The 22,253-nt window shown below is 32.1% G+C and overlaps 3 protein-coding genes across 6 annotated transcripts; 2 read left to right on the top strand and 1 right to left on the bottom strand.

Moving 5' to 3' along the window:
* Window positions 1–1,797: 1,797 nt before the first annotated feature.
* On the top strand, window positions 1,798–8,845 carry LOC106107172 (CUE domain-containing protein 2). The gene is made up of 8 exons (XM_013287897.1): window positions 1,798–1,903; window positions 2,046–2,217; window positions 2,703–2,834; window positions 3,035–3,110; window positions 3,391–3,514; window positions 4,288–4,451; window positions 5,466–5,595; window positions 5,924–8,845. The coding sequence occupies exons 2-8, from the start codon at window positions 2,052–2,054 to the stop codon at window positions 5,984–5,986; spliced, it is 855 nt and encodes a 284-aa protein (XP_013143351.1). The 5' UTR covers window positions 1,798–1,903; window positions 2,046–2,051; the 3' UTR covers window positions 5,987–8,845.
* Window positions 8,846–9,170: 325 nt separating this feature from the next.
* On the bottom strand, window positions 9,171–13,359 carry LOC106107169 (isocitrate dehydrogenase [NAD] subunit gamma, mitochondrial-like). Its single transcript, XM_013287892.1, has 8 exons — window positions 13,032–13,359; window positions 12,671–12,785; window positions 12,273–12,424; window positions 11,633–11,777; window positions 11,359–11,501; window positions 11,123–11,274; window positions 10,753–10,953; window positions 9,171–9,303 (listed from the first exon to the last, which is right to left on the bottom strand). Exons 1-8 carry the CDS (start codon window positions 13,265–13,267, stop codon window positions 9,263–9,265), a joined length of 1,185 nt encoding a protein of 394 aa, XP_013143346.1. The 5' UTR covers window positions 13,268–13,359; the 3' UTR covers window positions 9,171–9,262.
* A 257-nt stretch (window positions 13,360–13,616) lies between these two features.
* Window positions 13,617–21,768, top strand: LOC106107170 (transcriptional repressor protein YY1-like). Of its 4 annotated transcripts, none has more exons than XM_013287896.1 (12): window positions 13,617–13,895; window positions 15,104–15,199; window positions 15,610–15,709; window positions 16,064–16,178; window positions 16,440–16,504; window positions 16,608–16,745; window positions 17,383–17,469; window positions 17,642–17,743; window positions 18,103–18,204; window positions 18,561–18,681; window positions 19,137–19,256; window positions 19,709–21,768. In XM_013287896.1, exons 2-12 carry the CDS (start codon window positions 15,113–15,115, stop codon window positions 19,836–19,838), a joined length of 1,167 nt encoding a protein of 388 aa, XP_013143350.1. In that variant the 5' UTR covers window positions 13,617–13,895; window positions 15,104–15,112; the 3' UTR covers window positions 19,839–21,768. The 4 variants fall into 4 exon arrangements, with proteins under 4 accessions (XP_013143350.1, XP_013143349.1, XP_013143347.1 ...); XM_013287895.1 differs by having other exon boundaries at window positions 16,049–16,178; window positions 17,648–17,743; XM_013287893.1 differs by having other exon boundaries at window positions 13,618–13,895; window positions 16,049–16,178.
* The last annotated feature ends 485 nt before the right edge of the window (window positions 21,769–22,253 follow it).

The following is a 22,253-nucleotide window of genomic DNA, read 5'->3' as shown; positions in this document are numbered from 1 at the left end:
TGTCCTCCATGATTTTTATTAGCAAGTAACTAAAAGTTTATGTCATCAAAATTAATGACGTAACTATATACTTTCAAACCAAAATATATACTGTCACTAATTAAAAAAACTTAAAATATCTTTTGTAACATCTAATTTTAGATGTCGTGTGTTAGATGTTTATGTTGGAGAAACTTCTAATAAGAAATTATTTTAAATGTATGTATTACCATATTTTACTATACTTTTAGATGTTGTATGTGAAACAATATGTCTATGAGTTACCAAAATAAAGAAAAAAAATATCTTTCCTACACCAAATAGCAAATAATTTATGTAGATGCACACAATCGATATTTTTGTTAGGACTACGATATTTTTAAATGCGTTGAAAAATATTTTAAATATTTACTTTTATGTAGTAAAAATTAATTTGATGTTTAAGATACCTATAATTTAATTTTTAAGAAAATATATATTGCAAATTCTTAATCACTATTTTTTAATATATTGCTATTATTGAAATAAAAGAATAAGCTACTTAAAAATAATATTTAAATATTATAAAAGTGTCCTAAATATGTGTGTTAATATAAATAATCTGTTTCTCTAAATGTCGAACTAAAAACTACTAATGCATAGCTTAAATATAGAGCAATATACAGTAATAGATATATTTCTATTTGATTTTAAGTTACAATTTTTTTTTAAGATAACAAATCTATTGAAAGTTTAATTGTTAGCTGTAATTAAAAAAAAACCGACTGACATCTGATGTGTTGATTTCGAAAAAAAAAAACAGCAGAATGGATATATACAGACATACTTAAATATCTACAAATAAATCCTTCTGTCAGTCGGGCAAACAACGAAATGTCGAGCACAAATATTTACAAATGTAATGATAATACGAGCAATATTTGTAAATTTTTCAGTTATTATTGTTTTCAAATTGAACGATTAAGCCAAAGAAAATGTTGTTATTTACCCGGTAGTTGTGAAAATGGCGTTGTGTTTATCGATCATGTTAGAAAATGTTAAGAGTATTGAGATATGATTGTTCGTTATATTTTAAAATTTTAATTGGAATATATCAAATTCTATTGTAAAACAAATGGTGTTTCATTTTAATTTAACCATAACAATAACCTTAACTATACATAAATATCATTGAGATTAAATAATTCTATTCGCTTTGATGTAATCTTAGTTGCATTTGTCGCTAATACAACATACGACACAATTTGCTCAAACAATACGCTCTAGAAGTCAATAAAGCCCGGAGCTTCAAAAAGCTACGCAAAGAAGGAAAGCAACTAGACTCAACAAAGATTGCAAGCTTCTTTTAGATTTCAGATTTCCTTCTTTAGTTTTAGTTAGTAAAGTTAGGATCGGTAATCAATTACTTCACCTACGAGTGGTGGTTTTCCAGTTCCGAAACCTTGGGACCTCTTTCTCAAGCATTGAAAAGTAAAAAAACAAGGAAGCCAATGTAATTAAGTATGATTAAGTTACTTTTATTATGTGCTTAAATGTGGCGGAAAATGGTATGACATGATAGAAATAGAAAATAATATATCCATCAGTGCTAAATTTCAACTAGTGTTGCTAGAAATCAATTATTCATATTTTCTAACTATGTTTCTATGATTTAAGCCCTATGATTTAAATCCGTGTAATTTGTGCATTTTACTTCCTAAAAACAGGATTAATTTCAAATTAAAAATATTTCAAGATTTTGATGCGGTGAAGTAAGTTTTGGCTGAACGATCAAAATCAGTGACATTTGACGACAAAAGTTGTTTACTAAAAAAAGTTCATTTGTATTGATTTTCTGTCGCTCCGCTCGGTGCCTAGATTTTTCCGAAGAAAATCAATTCGTACCATATTGATATCTTCGGTTCCCGTAGGCAGCAAACGAGAGGTAAGAAATTTATTGCACCGATTTTATATCTAGTAAAATACATTATTTGTGACGTTAAAAAGAATGTTTATCGACGCGTAACGCAAATCAGTTTAGATTGCTTCTATTTTCTCAATATTTTAACATATTTTCATTGTTTTAGATAAAAATGAGTTCCATAGCGCAACAAGAATCTTTTGTTAAGGAGAGTTTATCTCAGTTCATCGCGAAAAACATCCCTTCCGCGAATATAAATGTAATCGATGATATTGTTCTCGCTTATGTGATTTCTATATTGGAAGAAGCATCTCAAGACGCCTATTTTGATGTTGAAGGTACGGATGTTGGGTAGTAACTGTATTAAAACAACAGTAGAATAAAATATCTTATTATCTCTCTTATTTGTCACTATTGATTGCACAAATTGAATGAAAGGCTTAAGTATATTTTCATTCGTTTTTATTCAATGAACATTTTGAGTTTGTAATTATTTTTTTATAAATCTGACACTCAATGTATTTAAATAATTTTTAATGGCTGAAATATTTAAAACCATTCCAGCCATTCTCCAACGGTGATCACTCCATAAGGATTAAAGACCACACCTCTTTGTCTTTTACCGCAACATGCTGATCAACTTCAAGCTGAAATACATGCAAATGCATTTAAAACAAGCATTTGTTCATTTATTCACAATCTTTAATGCCTGCCTGCAATATTACTTTTATTTTTTCTTAAATAACACTTTATCTCTACTTTGCAATCTGGCATGTTGAAATTGTTTTGTTGTAATGCTAATCATTTTTGTTTTATTCTGTAGGTTTTATAGAGATGATGGCAGCCTTTATGCCGGACTTTGCAACCATTGATGCTGGGGTGGTATGCACCTGGGTACTGGAGCTGGAAGCCCAGCTGTCTCAGCGGGTGGAGACCGACTCCGCTTCCACCAGTGGTGAGTGACATTTAATATAGGTTTTTAAATAAAGTGCTATTGACCAAGTTGCGACATTAGGATTAATTAAGATTAAAAAGCCAAGTCTTTCCACACTTAAAATTTATTACATCCATTAATAAGCAAATTTATTACCTGCATATTCGATTTTAGATGTTATATTGATTAAATATATTGTCATTCTTTCCTTGTAACTATAGATGATTCTGGTGAGAGTGACAAGCTCAGTCTTACTCTGCAGAGCCTTAATGAGATGCTGCCTTCTAAGAACAATAGGTAAGCACATTTTACTGATATTCTAGAGATGCACACAATAAAATAGTTAGTTTTTTTTAATAGCAGAAATTATTTACAACTATTTACAATCTCTTTAACCTATTGATTTAAAGTTGTATATTTCTATTATAAATTACTTAAAACTAGTAAAATAATTAAAAATACCCACAAGTTACAAATTATAGTATATAAATTGAGCTCCCAGTCAAGCAAACTTTAGTGTTTTGTTAGTTTATGATACATCTGTTTTATTTTTTAACAATTTGTAATGTTTAATCAGATCACACTCCAACTCGGAGAGCTCTGAGAGCACTGAGAGTCGCCGCCCCATCCTGGATGGCGAGGAGTACGCCGAGCAGTGCCGCGTGCTGCACGAGATGTTCCCTAACACCTGCTCTATGGAGGTCAGTTATATTTATTGTCAATTTATAATGACATCATTTTTTTTGTTATAAATTTGAACGACAAAATTATGCAAACGGGTCACCTGACAATAAGTGACCACTATGCATATGCGATTGCAACGGTGTAACAAGGTTCAGATTTGATGCAAACCTTTTATAGTAGAAAAGGGTATATAAAAGACTATTTACTGCTCCCAGCTCAGCAGGAACTTTCACATTTGTAGTACATTAATGCTGAATATAAATTTACGCCTATTTATGAATACCTAGTACAGTCGCGGAACTCAACGGTGCTTCATTAAACGAAACGTTTTCGCTACAAGGAAATGCTTCATTTCCAAAAACTAGACAAACTCCGCCGCTTACAAGTAACCAATAAATTAGCAATGAATTGGAAAAATGAGGACATAATAATAAAAATCTATCGAAGCTTTGTGTTATTGATTATATCGCGGCGTATCAATACATAATACGATTAAACAACTGTAACCAATAGAACTATCTGACCACCAGCTTCCCCGATTGTACATAGTGGTAAAGGTTCTACTAGTGGTACTTCTACTGTACTCCTCCCCCCCCCTCCCCTCTCCCCCAATATCTGTCTCTCCCCCTCTCCCCTCTTTCCCCCTCTCTGCCTCTCCCCCTTTCCCCCTCTCTGCCTTATCCCCTACTCTGCATTCTCTCTCTCTCTCTCTCTCTACTCTTTCTGCTTCGCTCCTCCTCTCTCTCTTATCGATCGATGTCGATGGTGAAGCACAGCGGTATTGGTATAGATAAAGCACTGCGTGTCGATCGCGCGCGGCGACGCGGAGCGCGCGGCGGCCACGCTGCTGCACCGGCGCGAGCAGGGCCAGGCGCTGTCGGCGGCCGCGCTGCACGCCGCGCCGCGCTCGCCGCTCTGCGACGACAACGAGCTCAAGTCGCGCATCATCGCACGGTCAGGCACACACACACAAACATAGTCTTATAAAAAAATACAGATTAATTGAGAACCACTATACCAATAAAATAAGCCTTTACTGCTGTTCTTAAAATAAAATATACGCAACAAAACTATAAATACGATAAAATAACAAACTAATGCTAAAGTTATACAAATAGTTAGACATGCATTCTTACTTCTTACTGTTACTAATATTATTAATGCGCAAGTTCGGATGTATGGATGATTGTCAGGAGGTAACTCTTAACGGCTGAACGGATCTGGACGAAATTTAAAACAAGTATTGATTACTATTCTCGTGTATTGCTAATTATTTAACTTTTCTTCTTTCTTCCAACTTTAAACATGAAAACTTACTATCAACCGTAACTCAATGGGGTAGGCAATCTGTTTATTATCTTGGCATCTACAGAAAGTTACATTTTGTAATATTCGTGTAAAAACCGTCGTTTTTCTCGATTTTGGCGATTTAACATTTTGATATGTGAATCGAATTGCGTATTGATTTGATTTCGATCGGATCCAAAAATCGGATCGGATCGGATCCAAAAATAACACTACGAGATCATCACATTCATATATTCATACAAAACAGAATTTACATTAACATGAGATGTAAATGAATGACGTGTTGTTTACTCTACTTACACATCGTTGCATTCGGTTTTTTACAGCGATGAATATATCGCTGTCTATTCAGGGACTTTTATAACGAAATAAAGCGACACTTAGTATAAAGCCAAAGCTTTAACGAAACAATTTATAAGAAAATTGTATTCGATGTAATAGTAAAATGACATTTTTTAAAATTGCCTCCTTTTATAAGTCAAATTAATCACACCGTCTAATCATTACCTAAGTACTTTTAAAAATATATAACTTCTGTGTAAATTTAAAACTTTAAAGGAACAATTAAATTGAATAAAAATTATATGTTTGTCTTGTAAGTAATGTACATTTTGAATACTGCCATTTTTCTATTTAAACGACGATATATTTAAATTCCAGCTATTCGTACGTGGACAAGAACTCTGAGACGAAGGAGCATAAGCCGCTGGCTCCCAAGATGGAGCCCAAGAAGATGGTGCGCTACCGAGACAACAAGATCGTCTCGCTTAAGGGGGAGCGGTATACCGAGGTATGTACACACTTACCGTGGGCTTTCACCGACGACACACTTGTACTACATATTGTTATCCCACTCATTTGCTTTATAAAAACAGATAACATTATATTTTTATGTAATTATTTGGGCCATCAGCTTGTTTACTTAATAAATTACGAGTGTAGTGTAGTGTAGTATTTTTTTTATTAAGAATTAGTATAGTCAATTATAATATTCTAATATGTGTAATAATTGTTACATATCATAAAAAATATTGTTATGAACAGTGTAACTAACAACAAATGACCAGTTAACACAAGTTACCATGAAGCACTTTGTGTGATGTCACTTGTTCCCATAGGTACCGAAGTCCGGGATCGACGAGGAGCAATTGAAGAAGCCCAAAAAGCAACACTGCCCTTAACCTTTAGAGCCACGTCAGTACAGTGAAAAAGCGGACCCTCTCTCTTTGTCCCATCTTCATGTAATCGTTGTCCCCCACCCTGCCCACCCCGCACGCCCCCCGCCCACTGTGTATCCTACGAAACTATGTCTCTCTCTTACTTCAATGTTCGTCGATGTAATAAAAAAAACATGTAGCGGGCGTAACGACATATTTAAACGTAGTGTAACATGGTCACAATCGACCGTTAATATAACATACGCTCAAATTACGTATGCGTTTTTAAATACGTGCGTACTCATGATACGTACACAATTTTATGTAGTTAGGAATATTGTCTGCGCGTATCCGAACGCGGTATCTTTATTCGCACGTATGTTTTTGTTCTACGTTTGCGTACGATTGACTTATTTGTTTTTTAATATTTTTGGCGGGCGTGCGTCCGTTTTTTCTCCTATTCGTAGCGTTGTAGCGAGTAGATCGCGTGGATTTTACTTTATGTTGTTCGCGGCATTCCTTATTCCGCTTTTTTTCGGTACTGATTCATTTAACGTAACTGTAACGTTACACCGGCTGTCTCGACTTAACAGTGTAATTAGTCATTATCATTTGTATTTAATTTGCGTATTTATTGTTAATTTTAAGCTCTCTACAAGGCAGCTGATCGTCAGTATTATTTTGACCGGCAGAACTATGGTATTGCATTCGACCGCAGCGAGCGATGGTTCTGGGGTGCGACTATGTGTTCAATATAATAGGCATTTTATAAGAACAAGGGTTTGTGAGGATGTATGTGAGTATGTAATGCATGCCATAGTTTGCATGGAACTGAATCTGCCTTTTCAAATGTGTGACGGGGGCATTTATTCACTAAAATGTTGCATGACATGGCAAAATGTAGACGAAAATTTTATTCGTATGCAACATTTTAGCGACTCCGTCCGCAATTTTGAATTCCTTATAGTTTTAAGTGAAATGATCTGTCGGATACCTGTGATTTTAAATTGTTATTATTTTATTATAAAAAATGTGATTCGTACGATAGTTTTATTGTTTTTAAAATCATCTGTGATTCTGATGCCATTTAATTATACCATAGTTTGCCCTAAAAGTGGATTTTATATTTTAAGTTTAGGTTTTGTATTATCGTTGATAACCATTATAAATAAATGTTGTTTTGTTTGTAGAGTCAGTTTAAAACGACTGAATTTTAGCAATACATAGGTTATTTTATTTCCAAAGCGTTAGTGGTTTTGTTTTATTACTGTCTTATAAGCGAGGTCCTCAACATTTACAGGTTTTATAAGTTTAACTATTTTAATATCTATTGACTGTGATCAGTTCCGACGTCGTATTATAAAACCACTATCACTTCAAGTTTAAAAGATGGAAACTTCTCGAATAGACTGATCCTGATAGTCTAAAATCTCATCCAATGAGGAAAAGATAAACTCTTAAATATATTTTTAATTATTTATCTGTAATTCTATTTCGCCGCGATTCACCACTTTACTATTTTGAGCTTTAATTTTTATAATAAAACATATTGTTCTTATGTACATTTGTAAGATATTTCCGACCTATATACGAATTAAAGATACGTATCTATTAGACCATAGATAAATGAACAAATATTTTGTCTAATAAGTGGTGAAATGGCCCTATGTATCTATTTATTATAGTTATATTTAGTACTAAGCGCAGCTGAGGCTTTTGTTTACTTTGCATTTATCATTCAATAACGACGAGTACTTGCTATGTACTCTTAATTGTATATAACAAAAATTGACAACTAAAAAGATATTCCATGTTTACACTTCATAAGAAGAAAAAGAATATAAAATTTTCTTTTTTTTGTTAAATGTCTTTCAGTTAACAATTTTTAAATAATAAAATACAACAGATAATCTTATTAGAACCAAAAGCATAGAAATTAAATGAATAAAATATTAAGCTGTCACTTTATAATTTAACTATTTATATAGACAATCCATTAAAACATTCAATTATACTTAAGAACACATCCATTGATAGTTTTTATAATTTTTTTATTTATTCTCACATTCCTAAGAAAAGGCCGACACAATATTGTGTATAATTGACAAATTGCATTTAGAACAAAAGAATATAAAGATATTAAGATAAGAAGGCAGTTATCAGCATCTGAAGCTATGGTCATTTGATTTATATTTCTTATTTTGACCGAAAATACGTAACCGCCTTCTTTTATACTTTTTTTATTTAACAGCTTAAATATTCGAAAACTACTTAATTAATGTTTTAAAAATCGAAGCTTTGCGTATTTCAGTTAATAAGAATTTAGCCAAATTTGGTGCTAAGGAAATTTAAAATTGCCAAATGTTGTCTAAGACGTCAAATTTAACGCCTGCTGTCGCTTTACATCTTTCCGATTTTAGTTTAATCTTCTGGTTTCATTTTATTAATTTGACCGTATAAAGCTTAATTTTTACTTAATTGGATCAAATTGCATATTTTGTCATTATTTCATTTTATTCGTTAAACGCAGTAAATTGAGTAGCAAGTCCATAATAAACTTAAAACAATTTTAAAATTGTATTTAAGGAAAAGGTGATTATTTACAATCTATTTAAAATTCAATAGCATTCTTTATTGTTTTTTTTTTACACGAACATTGGCCAGCAACTGGCATCAAAGTCACAGATGAATTAAAAAAAGTAAAACTGAAATTTTTATATTGCCGCATTTATTTTCTATATGATTTTTCTTTAGTAATATTTTAGTTATTATTTAATTAATGTGTAATCATAGTTTTTAAGTGTAAAAGCGTCGATCGCGCACTATGATGTCATATCTCTATGTGACAAACAATGTATTCAATATATCGTTACGTACCCCTAATTCATTGTTTTATTTCCCCTCATATGCCACTGCGTTGTCTAATCCCAACTCTGCTTGTAATTTAATTAAAAAAAAAAAGGAATTGTTCAGTTCAGTTCAGTATCTTATCTATGGCACTCCCTTAGCGGATTGGGCCAGTATAAAGGAATTGTAAAAGAATAAATTGAGTATAAGCAAAATTTGTATATTCACTTTATTCATAAGTATAACTATACCGCGTTTTTGTAAAGCTGTAAGAATTCAAAAGACTTTTTAGTTAAATCTCTTTAACATCTATATCAAATGTCACTAATAAACGACTAGTAAAGGTTAGTGAAAACCGTCATTGAATCTAATAATTTATTGTCATTTTATCACATTATTAATCGGCTTGTCTTAATAATTATTACTTATGTCCCAAATGACTTCAAAATATTTTTATTCCGTTTCCATGTCGTTGACGAAAAGATATGCATTTTCTGTAAGAAAATAAGAATTAAGAATATATAAATACATGACTGGGAAACTAAGAAATCATACCTTGTCTGTTGCATGTTTTAGATAAATTAATAAAACAATGTTTGTAATTCGCGTTAATGTAATTTACTTACTTTAAAGTAGTGCAGACTTGCTAAATACTACATATATAGAGGTTATGTACCTCACTACATACACTAGGGTACTAAATGAAACTACAATATGTATGATGTCAGAATTTATTGAAGAAAACATTTACAAAATAAATAACAAACAACAATAGTACAATGGTAATACATTTATGTTATGTATAAAATCGGATTCGAGGGTTCATAATACATGATAAAGCAATATTACATATGAAAAAAAAACTACTAATAAAAGTTGTTCAACTAATTGTTTACAGCTTTGATAAAAAATTGACCACTTTTGACAGCAAATGAAAACCCTAATTTAAATGAAAAAGAAAATTTTTAAAACCTGGAAAATAATTTAACCAATACAGTATTGTAATATCGAAAAAGATATTTTTAGTAATAGTCAATTTACTTTCCATTTAAGTTCCATTGACAGCTGTCAAAAATAGTGTTGTCTGATATGAGATAAACTCTGTTATAATTGCTAATTTTTCATATAGTGTGTAAACTTTAATTAGTACAAGGTTTTATTGTAATACCAGATTCAGTTTTGTATAATACTATAATTTAAGTAACACATTTCATGTGTTCCTTAGTGGTAACTAAGAAAAAAATCACAAATTTTACAATTACACCAATCCTTGTTTAGCTTTTAAATTATAACCATTTTCGATTTGGCTTGAGTTTGAAATAAATAAAATTGTCTAATTTTCTAACATAATACTATGATTAGTTACGTTTTGAACTCTTTGGAGTCAAGAAATACTTATTAGTAACTTTTATATGGGCATGGTATGGGCAGTGAATAATTTTTTTACCCTAAAACTTAATTTCGTCCAAAAAAGCTGCAAAAGTATGGATACTCATTTGGCACGGTCCTTCATAATAGATAATTAAATATGTGAGTTTCTTAATCTTGTGCGTTTATAGAGGTATATCGAAATTAACATTTTTTTATTCACTACCCACAGGGACAAGAAGGCAATGTATTACAAGTTGCGACGAATTGCTTCAGCTACGTTTTTTGCGACCTAGATTGTTTTGATTTTGTCAATTCTCTTAGAAAACATGATTGAGAATTTTTATTTCAATTATCTAGGTTTAAATGAGTTAAGCGATCAGATTTACCATAAGCATTGAGATGTAAACCTACTTTCTAGATAAGGTCACCAAAGACCTTATATGAATGGATTTTAAATTTAACACCATCTAGCGGCTTTAAAATGAAAACTACAGTATTAATTACAACGCCATCTAGCGGGCAAGTGTCGCAACCTGTGAAACTCGTCTAGTGACCGACATGACCGATGTTACCTATGATGGAGTTGACAACGTCTGTGGAGGATGCACTGCCGCCGCAGTCTGGTGTCAGCACGCGGTCCTCGTTGACGGTGCGGTGCACGGCGCGCCGCAGCAGCTCCGCATGGTAGTGGTGCCCCAGGTGCTCCAGCATATCGATAGACGCGTTTATCATCGCTATCGGGTTCGCCACGTTCTTACCAGCGATCGCGGTACCTACACAATATTATTATAAATTACACTGTCTAAAAACTGCAAAGAAATTAAAGAAACCGCACTAGACCAGATTAATTAAGACTATCCCTTATTAAGGGTAGAAACAACAGCACCAAGAGAGATGGTCCAAGCTAATTATTCCAGAACAAAACAAAGCATGAAGTCTCACCAGTATTCCTAGTGCCAGGTTCAAAGACAGCATAATGGTCGCCATAGTTCCTGCCAGAGAGCAGGCCCGCTCCTCCCAGCAGACCACAGACGACATTGGATACAATGGAGCCATACAAGTTGGTCATTAGCATCACATCAAACTGGTGCGGTCTGGAAATGATGTATTAAACAGATTGGTAAAGAAATTAATGCACTATCTTTCAACTATAGAAATTAGACAGATTATCAACCTACTTGGCAACAAGCTGCATGCAGCAGTTGTCAATGATCATATCATTGTGCTCGATCTCCGGGTACTCCTTGGCGAGACGGCGTGATGTCTCCAAGAATAAACCGTCTGATATTTTCATTATATTCGCCTTGTGTACAGTTGTCACCTACAAGTTAAAAATCATAATAATTAAGCAGTTTGGTTGACATAAAAATTATTACTTTTATTAAATCACTGTCTACCATTATATTTTTTTTAACTAACTGTTTAGTTCAGTTTTGATACTGTAGTACACACCTTCTTCTTTCCGTTCTTCTTTGCGAATTCGAATGCGAAGCGAGCGACACGCTCCGAGTTGCTGGCGGTCACAACTTTCATGGACTCAATCACACCTCGGACAGATTCATGCTCCAACATGGCATACTCACCTTCTGTGTTTTGTCTGTAAACAAAAGATGGCAAATAATGTATCGAGACATAATTAATTAGCAAAGCAACAAATAGTGAGTCTTATTGTCATATAAATAGAGTTCAAATTTCAGTGAACATCCAGTCAATAATGACTATTAATATTAATATTAATAATTACTATATTATATTATTAATACTAATAATAACACTTCAATTTAATGATTGTGCATATAAATGCACAATCATTAAATTGAAGTGTTACATTACATTGCTCGTTTATATTACAACTGTTTATAAATTGAATGTGTAAAGGATAAGATGATAGGAATAATAATTTATGCTTTAGATACATACTATATACTGGATGGATGTTTGTTACTATGTATTTCAATAATAGCTATATAGATCAGGATGGAATTTGATAGAGATGTGGAATACTCTGTTCAAGAACATAGAGGCTATTTTTTAAAGTAGCAAGCAAAGGCTATTGTAATACAAAGCAAGGTTTTGTATAACAAATAGCTACCTTATAATAGTAATGTCAATATCCTTATGTCTTGTAGATACTCCAGGGAAGGACTTGCAGTTGAGTACATATGCATACATGTCTAGCTCATTACGTAGCGCGACATTACGTGACGTCACATATGCGGCTTCACTCTTCGTTTCAATATTACCCTGAAACAATTGATGTGTCAACTAATGTAATTGGCAAAAAAATTAAAATAAGAGAATAAAATACATTAAACTTAGTAAGATTCTATGGTCAATAACCAACTTAGTATATGTTGTCATATTTGAGAACCTACTCTTGAAAAACATTTCCATTAACATTGATACAACTCATGTCCAGAGAGGTAGGTAGAGACCACAGATTTCTAAATCGCTATAGTATTAGAATCAGAGAATAAGAAAATTGCATACCTTTAGGCCAACACCGTTCCTCTTAATTGTTGTGATAGCATACTGCACATCATCATCATTGTCAACATTTGGGTCAATATCAACTACCTCAAAGTCAACTGGGGCACCAATGTATCTAAAATATGTAAACATTGGTATTACTTAGACTAGTACAATAACCATAAAGTTATATGCAATATTCTGAGCACCTCTCTCAAGACATATATGTGCTAATGATGATGGAATGTACACCACAAGCATAGCATCGGATTCGGGCAACATATTTGGAACATCCAAGCTCTTGTTAGTAATTTTAATTAAATTTTCAATTAAACAAGTGCCATTATTTCTAGTAATGTCAAGATAATTTTAGCTAACTCACTTGAAAATGTCTCTAACATAGCCCATGCACTCCGGTCCAATACCTCCACCAGGTAACATGGTAACAGCGTGCCGTCCACCATACTGCGCTTTAGGAATCAGCTTCTGCTTCCTGATCACTGGAGTTTTATGTTGAACATCGAAGTCGGATAAAGTAGCCGGTGCTGCCGCAGAGCTGACGAACGCTGCGCCTTTTATCTCTGGCAGTACCAATCTTGATAGAATTCTTACGGCCATTCTTGAGTTCTTAATTTTATGATTTTATGGTGTTAAATAATCGCAGGAAGTGAGGAAAGAAACTGAAAAATGTTGACAGCTGTTGTTTTGGTAGATGGCGCTTTTGTGTTGTGTCAAAAATCGCCAAATGTCACGAGATTCATTTCAACAAACTTTTGAGTCACTTTTTTGCAATTTAAAAATTCTTATAGTACCAAAATCTAAATTACATGTTACATTTTACATTATCCAATTGTTTCAAGATACAAAGCGTTCTAAATGTTAGAAAACAAAATGACATTAGCATTCAAAGTTTAATGCTAGCAACATCAACCGGTTCAAGTTTTTAAAAATATCTGTTGCGTGTGGCAGCTTTTTTCCACGAGTCGAGCAAGCGAGTGGGCGTCCATTTTCCTTCGCCATATTGAATTTGGTCGGACATCTTTGGACGCCATGTTTAGTCGGACATATTTTATAAACATTTTCGCGTAAATTTCAAATATTTTCGGACACTAATTATTAAACTTTTTTTCACTGAAGTGTATAGTATTGATTGCAGTGAAAATTGTCCGGAAAAATTCTGTGCCTACGCAACAGCCCATATTTGTCTCCTGGGGACCGTGGAGCTTTTGTTATAAGCTAAATAAAGGTAAACTATTTTCACCGAAAACAATCGTAGTCATTGACACATTGTAACAAGTGTTTTGAATTTTCTATGTATTTACGTGTCAGGGCGTATTACAAAGGTGACTGAATGAAGGTCATAAGATAGGAGGTTTTGTCTTGTAAGAGATTGGCGTGGTCGTTTTACTAATTATCTAAAAAATACAATTCTGATACCCGGCCGGTTCCCGACAGTCGCACCTGCTGTGTATTATAGCTGATTTTAAAATTCTCGTGCAGTATATAAAGCATTTACTAATCATATTTTCTCACATATGAACGTAATCATAATTTGAATGGTCATTTACCTAAATCGGATACATTGTAACGTGATATCACAACTAGTTTGTAGAAGTGCTATTACACCACCAGTTTTACCGGGTTAATAACAATAAATATAAATGTTTGAGACCTTTACCGTTGCACGCACTTTCAAATCTAAAAATATACAACATAAATACAGGTTTAAACACTTCTTACATTGTCATAATACTCTTAACTCTTCATACGTGTTTACCAATGAAGTGCACTGATAAAGTTTTTTGTTTGTTGATAGGCATGGGCGTGTGTCATCTGCCTTTTACTTGTCATTAGTATATAAAAATGTTATATAAAATACCTAATAAATATTTTTTGTTTACATAATGTGATTAACATTGTTATCAATTCTATAGCTGTATATTTTTACGTAACATCGTAAACCGCAATTTGCAAAAAAGGTATAAACAGTTTAGTTTTAATTAAGTAAATTAACATGGAATTAATTAAAAAACATCAATTCTTATGACCTTATTAGGGACCGATTTATGTAAGATTAAATTTTTAAAAAGATTAAAAACCCCTCACACCTATTATTAATATAATCACAATTAGGTAGAAGTAAGTAATGACTTGAATTTGAGTATTAGTATTAAAATCTTTAAGAATGTTTGCTGACTCCACAACCGCCATAAATAACTAATTTACAATATGTTTTGGTTAAATCAAAATTCTTAAGCAAAAAAAAATAATATATCAAAATATTCAGTAATAGACAAATGAAAGGTTATCTTAAAAATTGAAAAGTTAGTCACTTACTATATTAATATTGTCTACTTGTTTTGCTCTTGATAATGTTAATAATCTATTATTTCACTAACAGGATTTCTTGTTGTTTATTTAAATTGTTAACCAAAAATATGTTTGCAATTTCAGTGCCCCAAAATGATGAACCAAGAGATAATGTGTGAAGTAGAGATTGGGACACATGGTGGTATGGTAGAGATAGATGATGACCAAGTGGGCGTTAAGGTACACTTTTAAACTATTTATATGAAAATTATAAGTATTTTTACCTTTATTGTAATATTTCATTATCTTGTACTGATATAAAAGTAAGAGGAAACAGAATGATGAAAATATGTCTACTTGTTTGTGGTTATTACTTTAAACAGCGAATAATTATACATTTTCCCTAAATTTGTGTAAAATTCTAAATATATGTTTGAGGAGGAAAAGTTCATTGGCCTTTAGTCAAGAATACATCATACATTAATTAGACCCCATGATCCATACTTGTTTAATACATGGCAACATTTAGTTTTTTAACATTATTCAGGGATAATGTAGCATTTTAATAATGAAATGTTTCTTATATTCAATATTAAATACACAATGAAGATTATTAGTGTAGATAATATGGTACATATTATAATTTTCAGTATGAAGAGATAGAAACAGGTCAATATGAAGAGTACATAACAGATGATCAATATGAGGAGGTTGAGGAGCAGGTTATTGGTATGCAGCATTTGGAGGAGGGTAAGCATGGTGTGATATCTCCTGGGATTGTCCGTACACTTAACATTGTTGAAAATAATTTCATACAATTCACTTAATGTAAACTATAATATTTACATTAGCCAGACTTATATGTCTAAAACATATTATATGGAATTGTAACACATTGCTAGTAGAGAAATATAAAAAAGGACTTTTTTGGTTTTAATTAAATGGTCACAGTCAATTAACATTGATTACTTTTTTCATTGATTTTTCATATGTCAAAAGCTTTTTAATAATTGTTTGCTTGCAATTTCATTCTCCACAGGTTTTCTTTAAACCCTTAATTCACACAAGCAATGTCGGCTTTGCTGACAGATTATAAAATTTCAGTTGGCAATGAAGAAGTGATATTGCCCGGCATATCAGGGGAGGAAGTCCTGCACCCTGTCGCTGACAACCCCTATGAACAAGTGTACACCGCACCACCTTCTACAAGCAATGCAAGGTATCTAACATTTACTACAGAAACCAAGTAGTAGGTAACCATTGTTTAAAAGAATGTTTGTTACATTCAAAACAGTAGATAGAAAATCTGCCATATGGTGGAAAAATATAATTCATGGTATGTGTTGTGTACATTAAAAAGTTATGCAATAATGAAACCATTTGGAACACCCAGACATGGTTTTCATATTTTTGGTTAGACTAATTGAACATTGCCGATAATCATTGTTTTTGACTATGTTTTAATAAAATATTCTAACAGAGTCCGAGGTCGCGGCCGTGTCAACACAAACAACGCGAATACCATCCATCACCTGATGCCCATTGGTGAGTTCTTTTTAAATTAAATTATATGTAGTGCTTTATTTTTCTGTATAATCACTAAAATAATTTTGTACAATTGTTTTAATGATTGAACATTGTATTACAGGTGAGGTGCCGATGGGTCTGATGGAGGGTGTGAACGCGAGCCGCAGCGCTACGCGGCGCTGGGAACAAAAACAAGTACAGATTAAAACTATGGAGGGAGAATTTTCTGTCACTATGTGGGCAACAGGCGAGGATGATGGTATGCTTTTTAAGTATTATCTTATTTTCTTATTTTTATATATAACATATTTCACATGATTTTTTATAAAAAAAATAACAATATAAAAGTCCACCTTCTGCGGAATCTGATGACTCAAGCAACTAGTGGTCAGGGCTGCAGAGACAGGAACCTCCTCACTATTCGTGCGGTTTCTAAAATAACCGCCTTATCTTATATTATTATCAACTTTCCCTTGTCTCTATCAAGGATCGGCATGTTATGAACTGCTCTTCCATACATTTCTATCAGCTATCATATTTTTTTACATTATACTGTATTTTATGAATCTAAGATAACTGATATGTCACACTACCATAGTTGTTTGTTGCTGTCGTACTTAGTTGTTTATTGTGGATTTCCTAAACTGAACATACTTTAATGTAATGAAATCGGAAATCTCTGTGTAATGTCTAAATAAATGATGTTTTGTGAACATGTAATCTTTAAAACTTTTAACTATTATTCTGAATCCATTTGGACCAAATTTGTCGGGACTTTTATAGAAAGTTAGTATATGTGTGCAGGAAACTTAGTCTTTTTTTTTTTTATTCTGCGCTGATGAAGTTGCTGCCTAAATTTTTAAATATTAATGTAAAAAGTATTGTTTTGTTGTCAGATGATGGATCAAATCCAGAGCCAGATCCTGACTACACGGAGTATATGACGGGCAAGAAGACTGTTATAGGCAATGAGGCTATGCCAGGTTACTGTTTGTTTATTATATTGCATGGAAATTACCTAATGAAAAGTGGATATAAAACTACAAGCACATGTTGTTTTGCTTGTGACATGGTTTAGTATTTTTGATGGAACATTATTATAATTACGGAACAAATATTTTAATTGTGAATAAATTGTTGCTAAAACATTTTCAGGTTTAGATCTATCAGACCCAAAGCAGTTGGCGGAGTTTGCGAGACCCGGACATAAGTTAAGACTAAAGAAACCCCTGCCAGAGTCATCTGATAGAACTATAGGTATGTTTTTAAAACATTAGTTTAAATAAATTAATTGAAAAGAATAATGATATGTAATTTGTATTTGTATATATCCCGTCTCTATTTTTACAAAGTTGCTTAAGTAAAGGATAATCTTTTTTTATTGAAATATGTTGGTTATAAGTACAATTATGAAATACTCTAGTCCACCGTAAAGTTATTATTAGAAATAAAACAATATCTTGCTGTTAATTAATTAATTATGTTATAAATATAAAATAAAATTATCAAATAGCTGTGTAATGTTATCGTGTTTTCTGTTTCTTTTTTCTCAACTTTTTTTTTAATTACTTCATTTACAATATTTGTCTACTAAATGGATTATATTTATATTACAGCGTGTCCACACAAGGGCTGTACCAAGATGTTCCGCGACAACTCCGCCATGAGGAAGCATTTGCACACGCACGGACCCCGGGTACATGTATGCGCTGAGTGTGGTTAGTTCCTACCGTTTTTATATGGTTTACTATACTTTAACCTTTACTAGCTATTCCCGTGCGGCTTCAACCACATGGAATTATAAAAAACTTTATTTTATTGTTTACATTTGACAAATTCTCAATTAGAAATGTCAAAAATTACCGTTACTGCCACCATAGATGATGCATGCTTTTTGTAGTGTTTTTTACAAAAACTTAGCTTGTATCTCTATGTTATGGGCTTAAATGTTATGGTAAAATTTAAATGATTCTATAATAATAATTCTAATCATTGGCAAATTTCTAAGTTATCGATTGTTTTGTATGAACATTTGTTAATGTGATTTAATTTTGTTCATATGTTACGTTAACAGGAAAGGCATTTGTGGAGAGTTCAAAGCTAAAGCGTCACCAGCTGGTGCACACGGGGGAGAAACCCTTCCAGTGCACATTTGAGGGTTGTGGCAAGAGGTTTTCACTCGATTTCAATTTAAGGTAACATCTTTTTAACGTATTCACTATAAGAATGAGAAAAATCATTGCTAGACAGTTACAATGTACAAAGGTTAAGTAAAACATTGTTATTTTTTGCTTGTCTCCTTAACTTGTTTCGTACACTGTATACTCGGCCTTAATCGAGATCCAAAATGTTATAAAAAATTAAAAATCAAAAACTGTTTCATAATTACTAAGACTATTTGTTTAAATAATGCGTGTTTCTTAAAACCACTACTCTTACCAGCAATAAATGAAAGAGAAGGATCATTGAAACCAGTAAAATTGTGAAAGGGGTCAACAAAGTAACTTATGGTAGGCTCAGAGTCCCTCAGGGAGATGTGTAGAGAGCTGATGATGATGAAACAAAGTAGAACGTTTAAGAAACTCTGTATTAAATAACATGAAATGTATGTCATTTTTCGAATAGTGAATATTGTATATAAATGTTTCAGAACTCACGTGCGCATCCACACGGGCGACCGACCGTACGTGTGTCCATTCGACGGCTGCAACAAGAAGTTCGCGCAGAGCACCAATCTCAAGTCGCACATACTCACACACGCCAAGGCCAAGTAAGTCTTATACCATCAAGTTTATTTTTTATTTCCTTGTAAATAATTTATTATTACTAATCTCAGGAAAAAAATCATTCCTCTATATAATATATATTTTTTAATCTACAACTTGCTTACTTTTAATATCTCGTAGCTTTGTCTTCAATCGGCCTTTAAACTATGTGGAATGATTGATTTTTCACATTTTTACACTTACCTAAAGCCATCACAGTTACATTTACCTCATTAAAAAACTCTTGTTTGATTAAGAGTTACCACAGACACTTGTTGTAACCCATTTACCTTAATTTCTTGAATTGTAGTATATCAACATAATTCCTTTGGGACAACCACTTATTAACATGTTTGTTATTTGCCTTCATTGTCATTAATAACAAATACACTTCAAAAGTTGTATGAAAACATTGTAAGAGTTAATCTTACAAAAATAATAATGGTTTACTTTCCAGATCAAGAAATTCTTTATCACGTAACGGCGGCGCGTCGTACGAGTCTGCGCGGACGACACCTCAGTATGTGCAGCTGGAGGTGTCTCCGGATGACTCCAACCCGCAGCTGATCTTCTACACGCATGAGTGAAAGTGAACTTAGTGATGTGATAAACACAAGTGATTAGTGAATTATACCTCTCGTTGACACACCTGTATATATACAGTGGCATGCATTTACATTTGTGAATAAATGTCCAATCGCATAGTGAATCTAAAAGACTGCGGATATAATAGTGTGATAGTGTATAAATAGGTTATGTGAAGTTGTTATGAATTTTTTGTAGTCATTTTCCTACGAAAGTTCCAAACGGCGGTAGACCTTAAATTAAATGGCCGCCTGAATTGCTCTAGCTGTTAGTGAAATGATAATTTTGCAATGCCATAGATGAGTTGGATGTTGGATTTCTCTTGTAACACATGCCTTGGTTAAATAATGAATCTAACGAATACTGTTAAGATTAAAGCGCAGAATAAAAAAAATCTTAATAAGTCCAGCTGTTAGGCCGAAAAAAAAATTATTTTACATTACAAACATTTTGTAACTAAAAATAAAACTACATCAAATGAAAGAAATGCCAAATTATCTATACTCAATATTATAACGAGGAAAGACTTTTTATATGTATTAAAAGAAAACAATTTTATATGTATTAAATTAACTCAAACTACTGAGTAACATGGTCTTTTTTTCCTATTTTTTCCCACATGGATTAAGTTGTGGGCAACAGCTAGTAATCAATAGATTTCATTATTAACATCTCTAAAACAGTGATTTATTAGAGTTTCTTTATCAAAAGTTATCCAACATCTAATTAAAAAATTGGTCTGTCTTGGTTTTTAAACTTTTAGTAATGAACATGGTTCATTTGATGAATTTATAGTTTTAAATATGGCTTCAAGTGACAAATAATTATCTGTCAATGTCAATAATAACAAGTTGTGATGAACGCACATGTCCTTTGGTGCGGTGATTAAATTAAATTTTTCAACTTTAGGTAATCATTGTCAATGATTTTCCTTATGTTTTATATTAAGATGTAGGCTTTGTATCAATTTTGGGGAACAAGTTAAGATGCTAAAATCGTTTTATTAATTCAATTTATAAAAAATAAGGTTTAATTGGTAGTCACTGGAAGCCTGTAACGAATTTAAGAGTTATCTCATATACCTTTTATTGCTATTATAACAATCATAGTTTGACCAGGAATATAGAAAACCTTGCCATTATGCATGAAAATATGGAATTTATAACAAAGCAATTTAACATTTGATAACAAAGCCAAAATTTTTATATTCCTGGTTACTCTATTGATGATTTTTGTCAACTTATAAAATGTTCTATGATTTATTTGCAGGAGACTTATCATTTTTGCTTTAAAAGTAAAATACTAATAACTACTACTAATTTCTATAAAATTATTTTTCTCTTATTTTCATTAGTCATTTCATTTTTAGTATTTAAATATAAAATAACTAAAACAATACGCTTTGTTATGTATTTGGCCACAAAAATGGATATGAAAATTGTTAACTATTATGATTATGAGGAATAATTGATAATGTCAACAATTTTGTATACATACTTGTGTCGCCGTGATTGTACATTTTGTACTATATAAATGCCAAAAAGAAGATGTTTTGTATTATAGAGTTATATATAGATTTTTTAATTAAGGGGAGGTTCATGCAGTCTTAAAAATAATTATTTTCTTTGATGAATTTTGACGTTAACAAATGTGGATCTTATACATGTTGTAAGGAATGTTTTGTTGTGTGCAGGTTTTATTTTAGAAAGGTAATGTAAGTTCTGAGGAAGGTTATTTTGTTCCGATGGAAGTTTTCCATTGACTGATTCTATTTCACATTGCATATGTTTCAGTGTTTAACTTAAATCATATTATTAAATCCCGAAACAAACAAAATCAATGGAATGATTTTATTTTATTGTAATATTGCAATGTGATGAAATATTGTCAAGTGAAATGACAATCAAACGAAAATAAAGTGTAAATATTTCTATAAAATGTTTGTTTTAATTTCAACACTTACCAAAATACCAAACATACATAAAATGCCAGACTGATTTCCTTTTAATGGGCCAAACACAAATAAAAACAACTAAAAAGTTTCAAAAACGTTGTAATCAATTAAAAATGTAACATTTTACAAAAATATATTTACATGTATAATAATATTATGTATACCATACTCTATAACCAATATATAGAAAAAACTAAAGTAAGTTTGATTTAAAACATTTTTAAAGTAAAATTTACATCATTTATAGGCGATAACGCACTGTGTAGAAGAGAACAAATGCAATTTTACAACTAAAACATACAAGGATTAAGAATTTTCACAAATAAGGAACTGACGATGCGTTCTCACTGCCGAAACATTTACCTAAGAATCTCAGATTTTAGATATAGAACATGTTTTTATGTCTGTTTCCATAGTCAGAACACATTGACAATATGTTTCATATTTGAGTTAATTTTAAACA

The sequence above is a fragment of the Papilio polytes genome, unplaced genomic scaffold (genome assembly GCF_000836215.1).
Source record: "Papilio polytes unplaced genomic scaffold, Ppol_1.0 DF822067.1, whole genome shotgun sequence".
NCBI classification, from domain to species: domain Eukaryota; kingdom Metazoa; phylum Arthropoda; class Insecta; order Lepidoptera; family Papilionidae; genus Papilio; species Papilio polytes.
The sequence above is the reverse complement of the archived record's forward strand: the minus strand, read 5'-3'. Positions and strand labels throughout refer to the sequence as shown.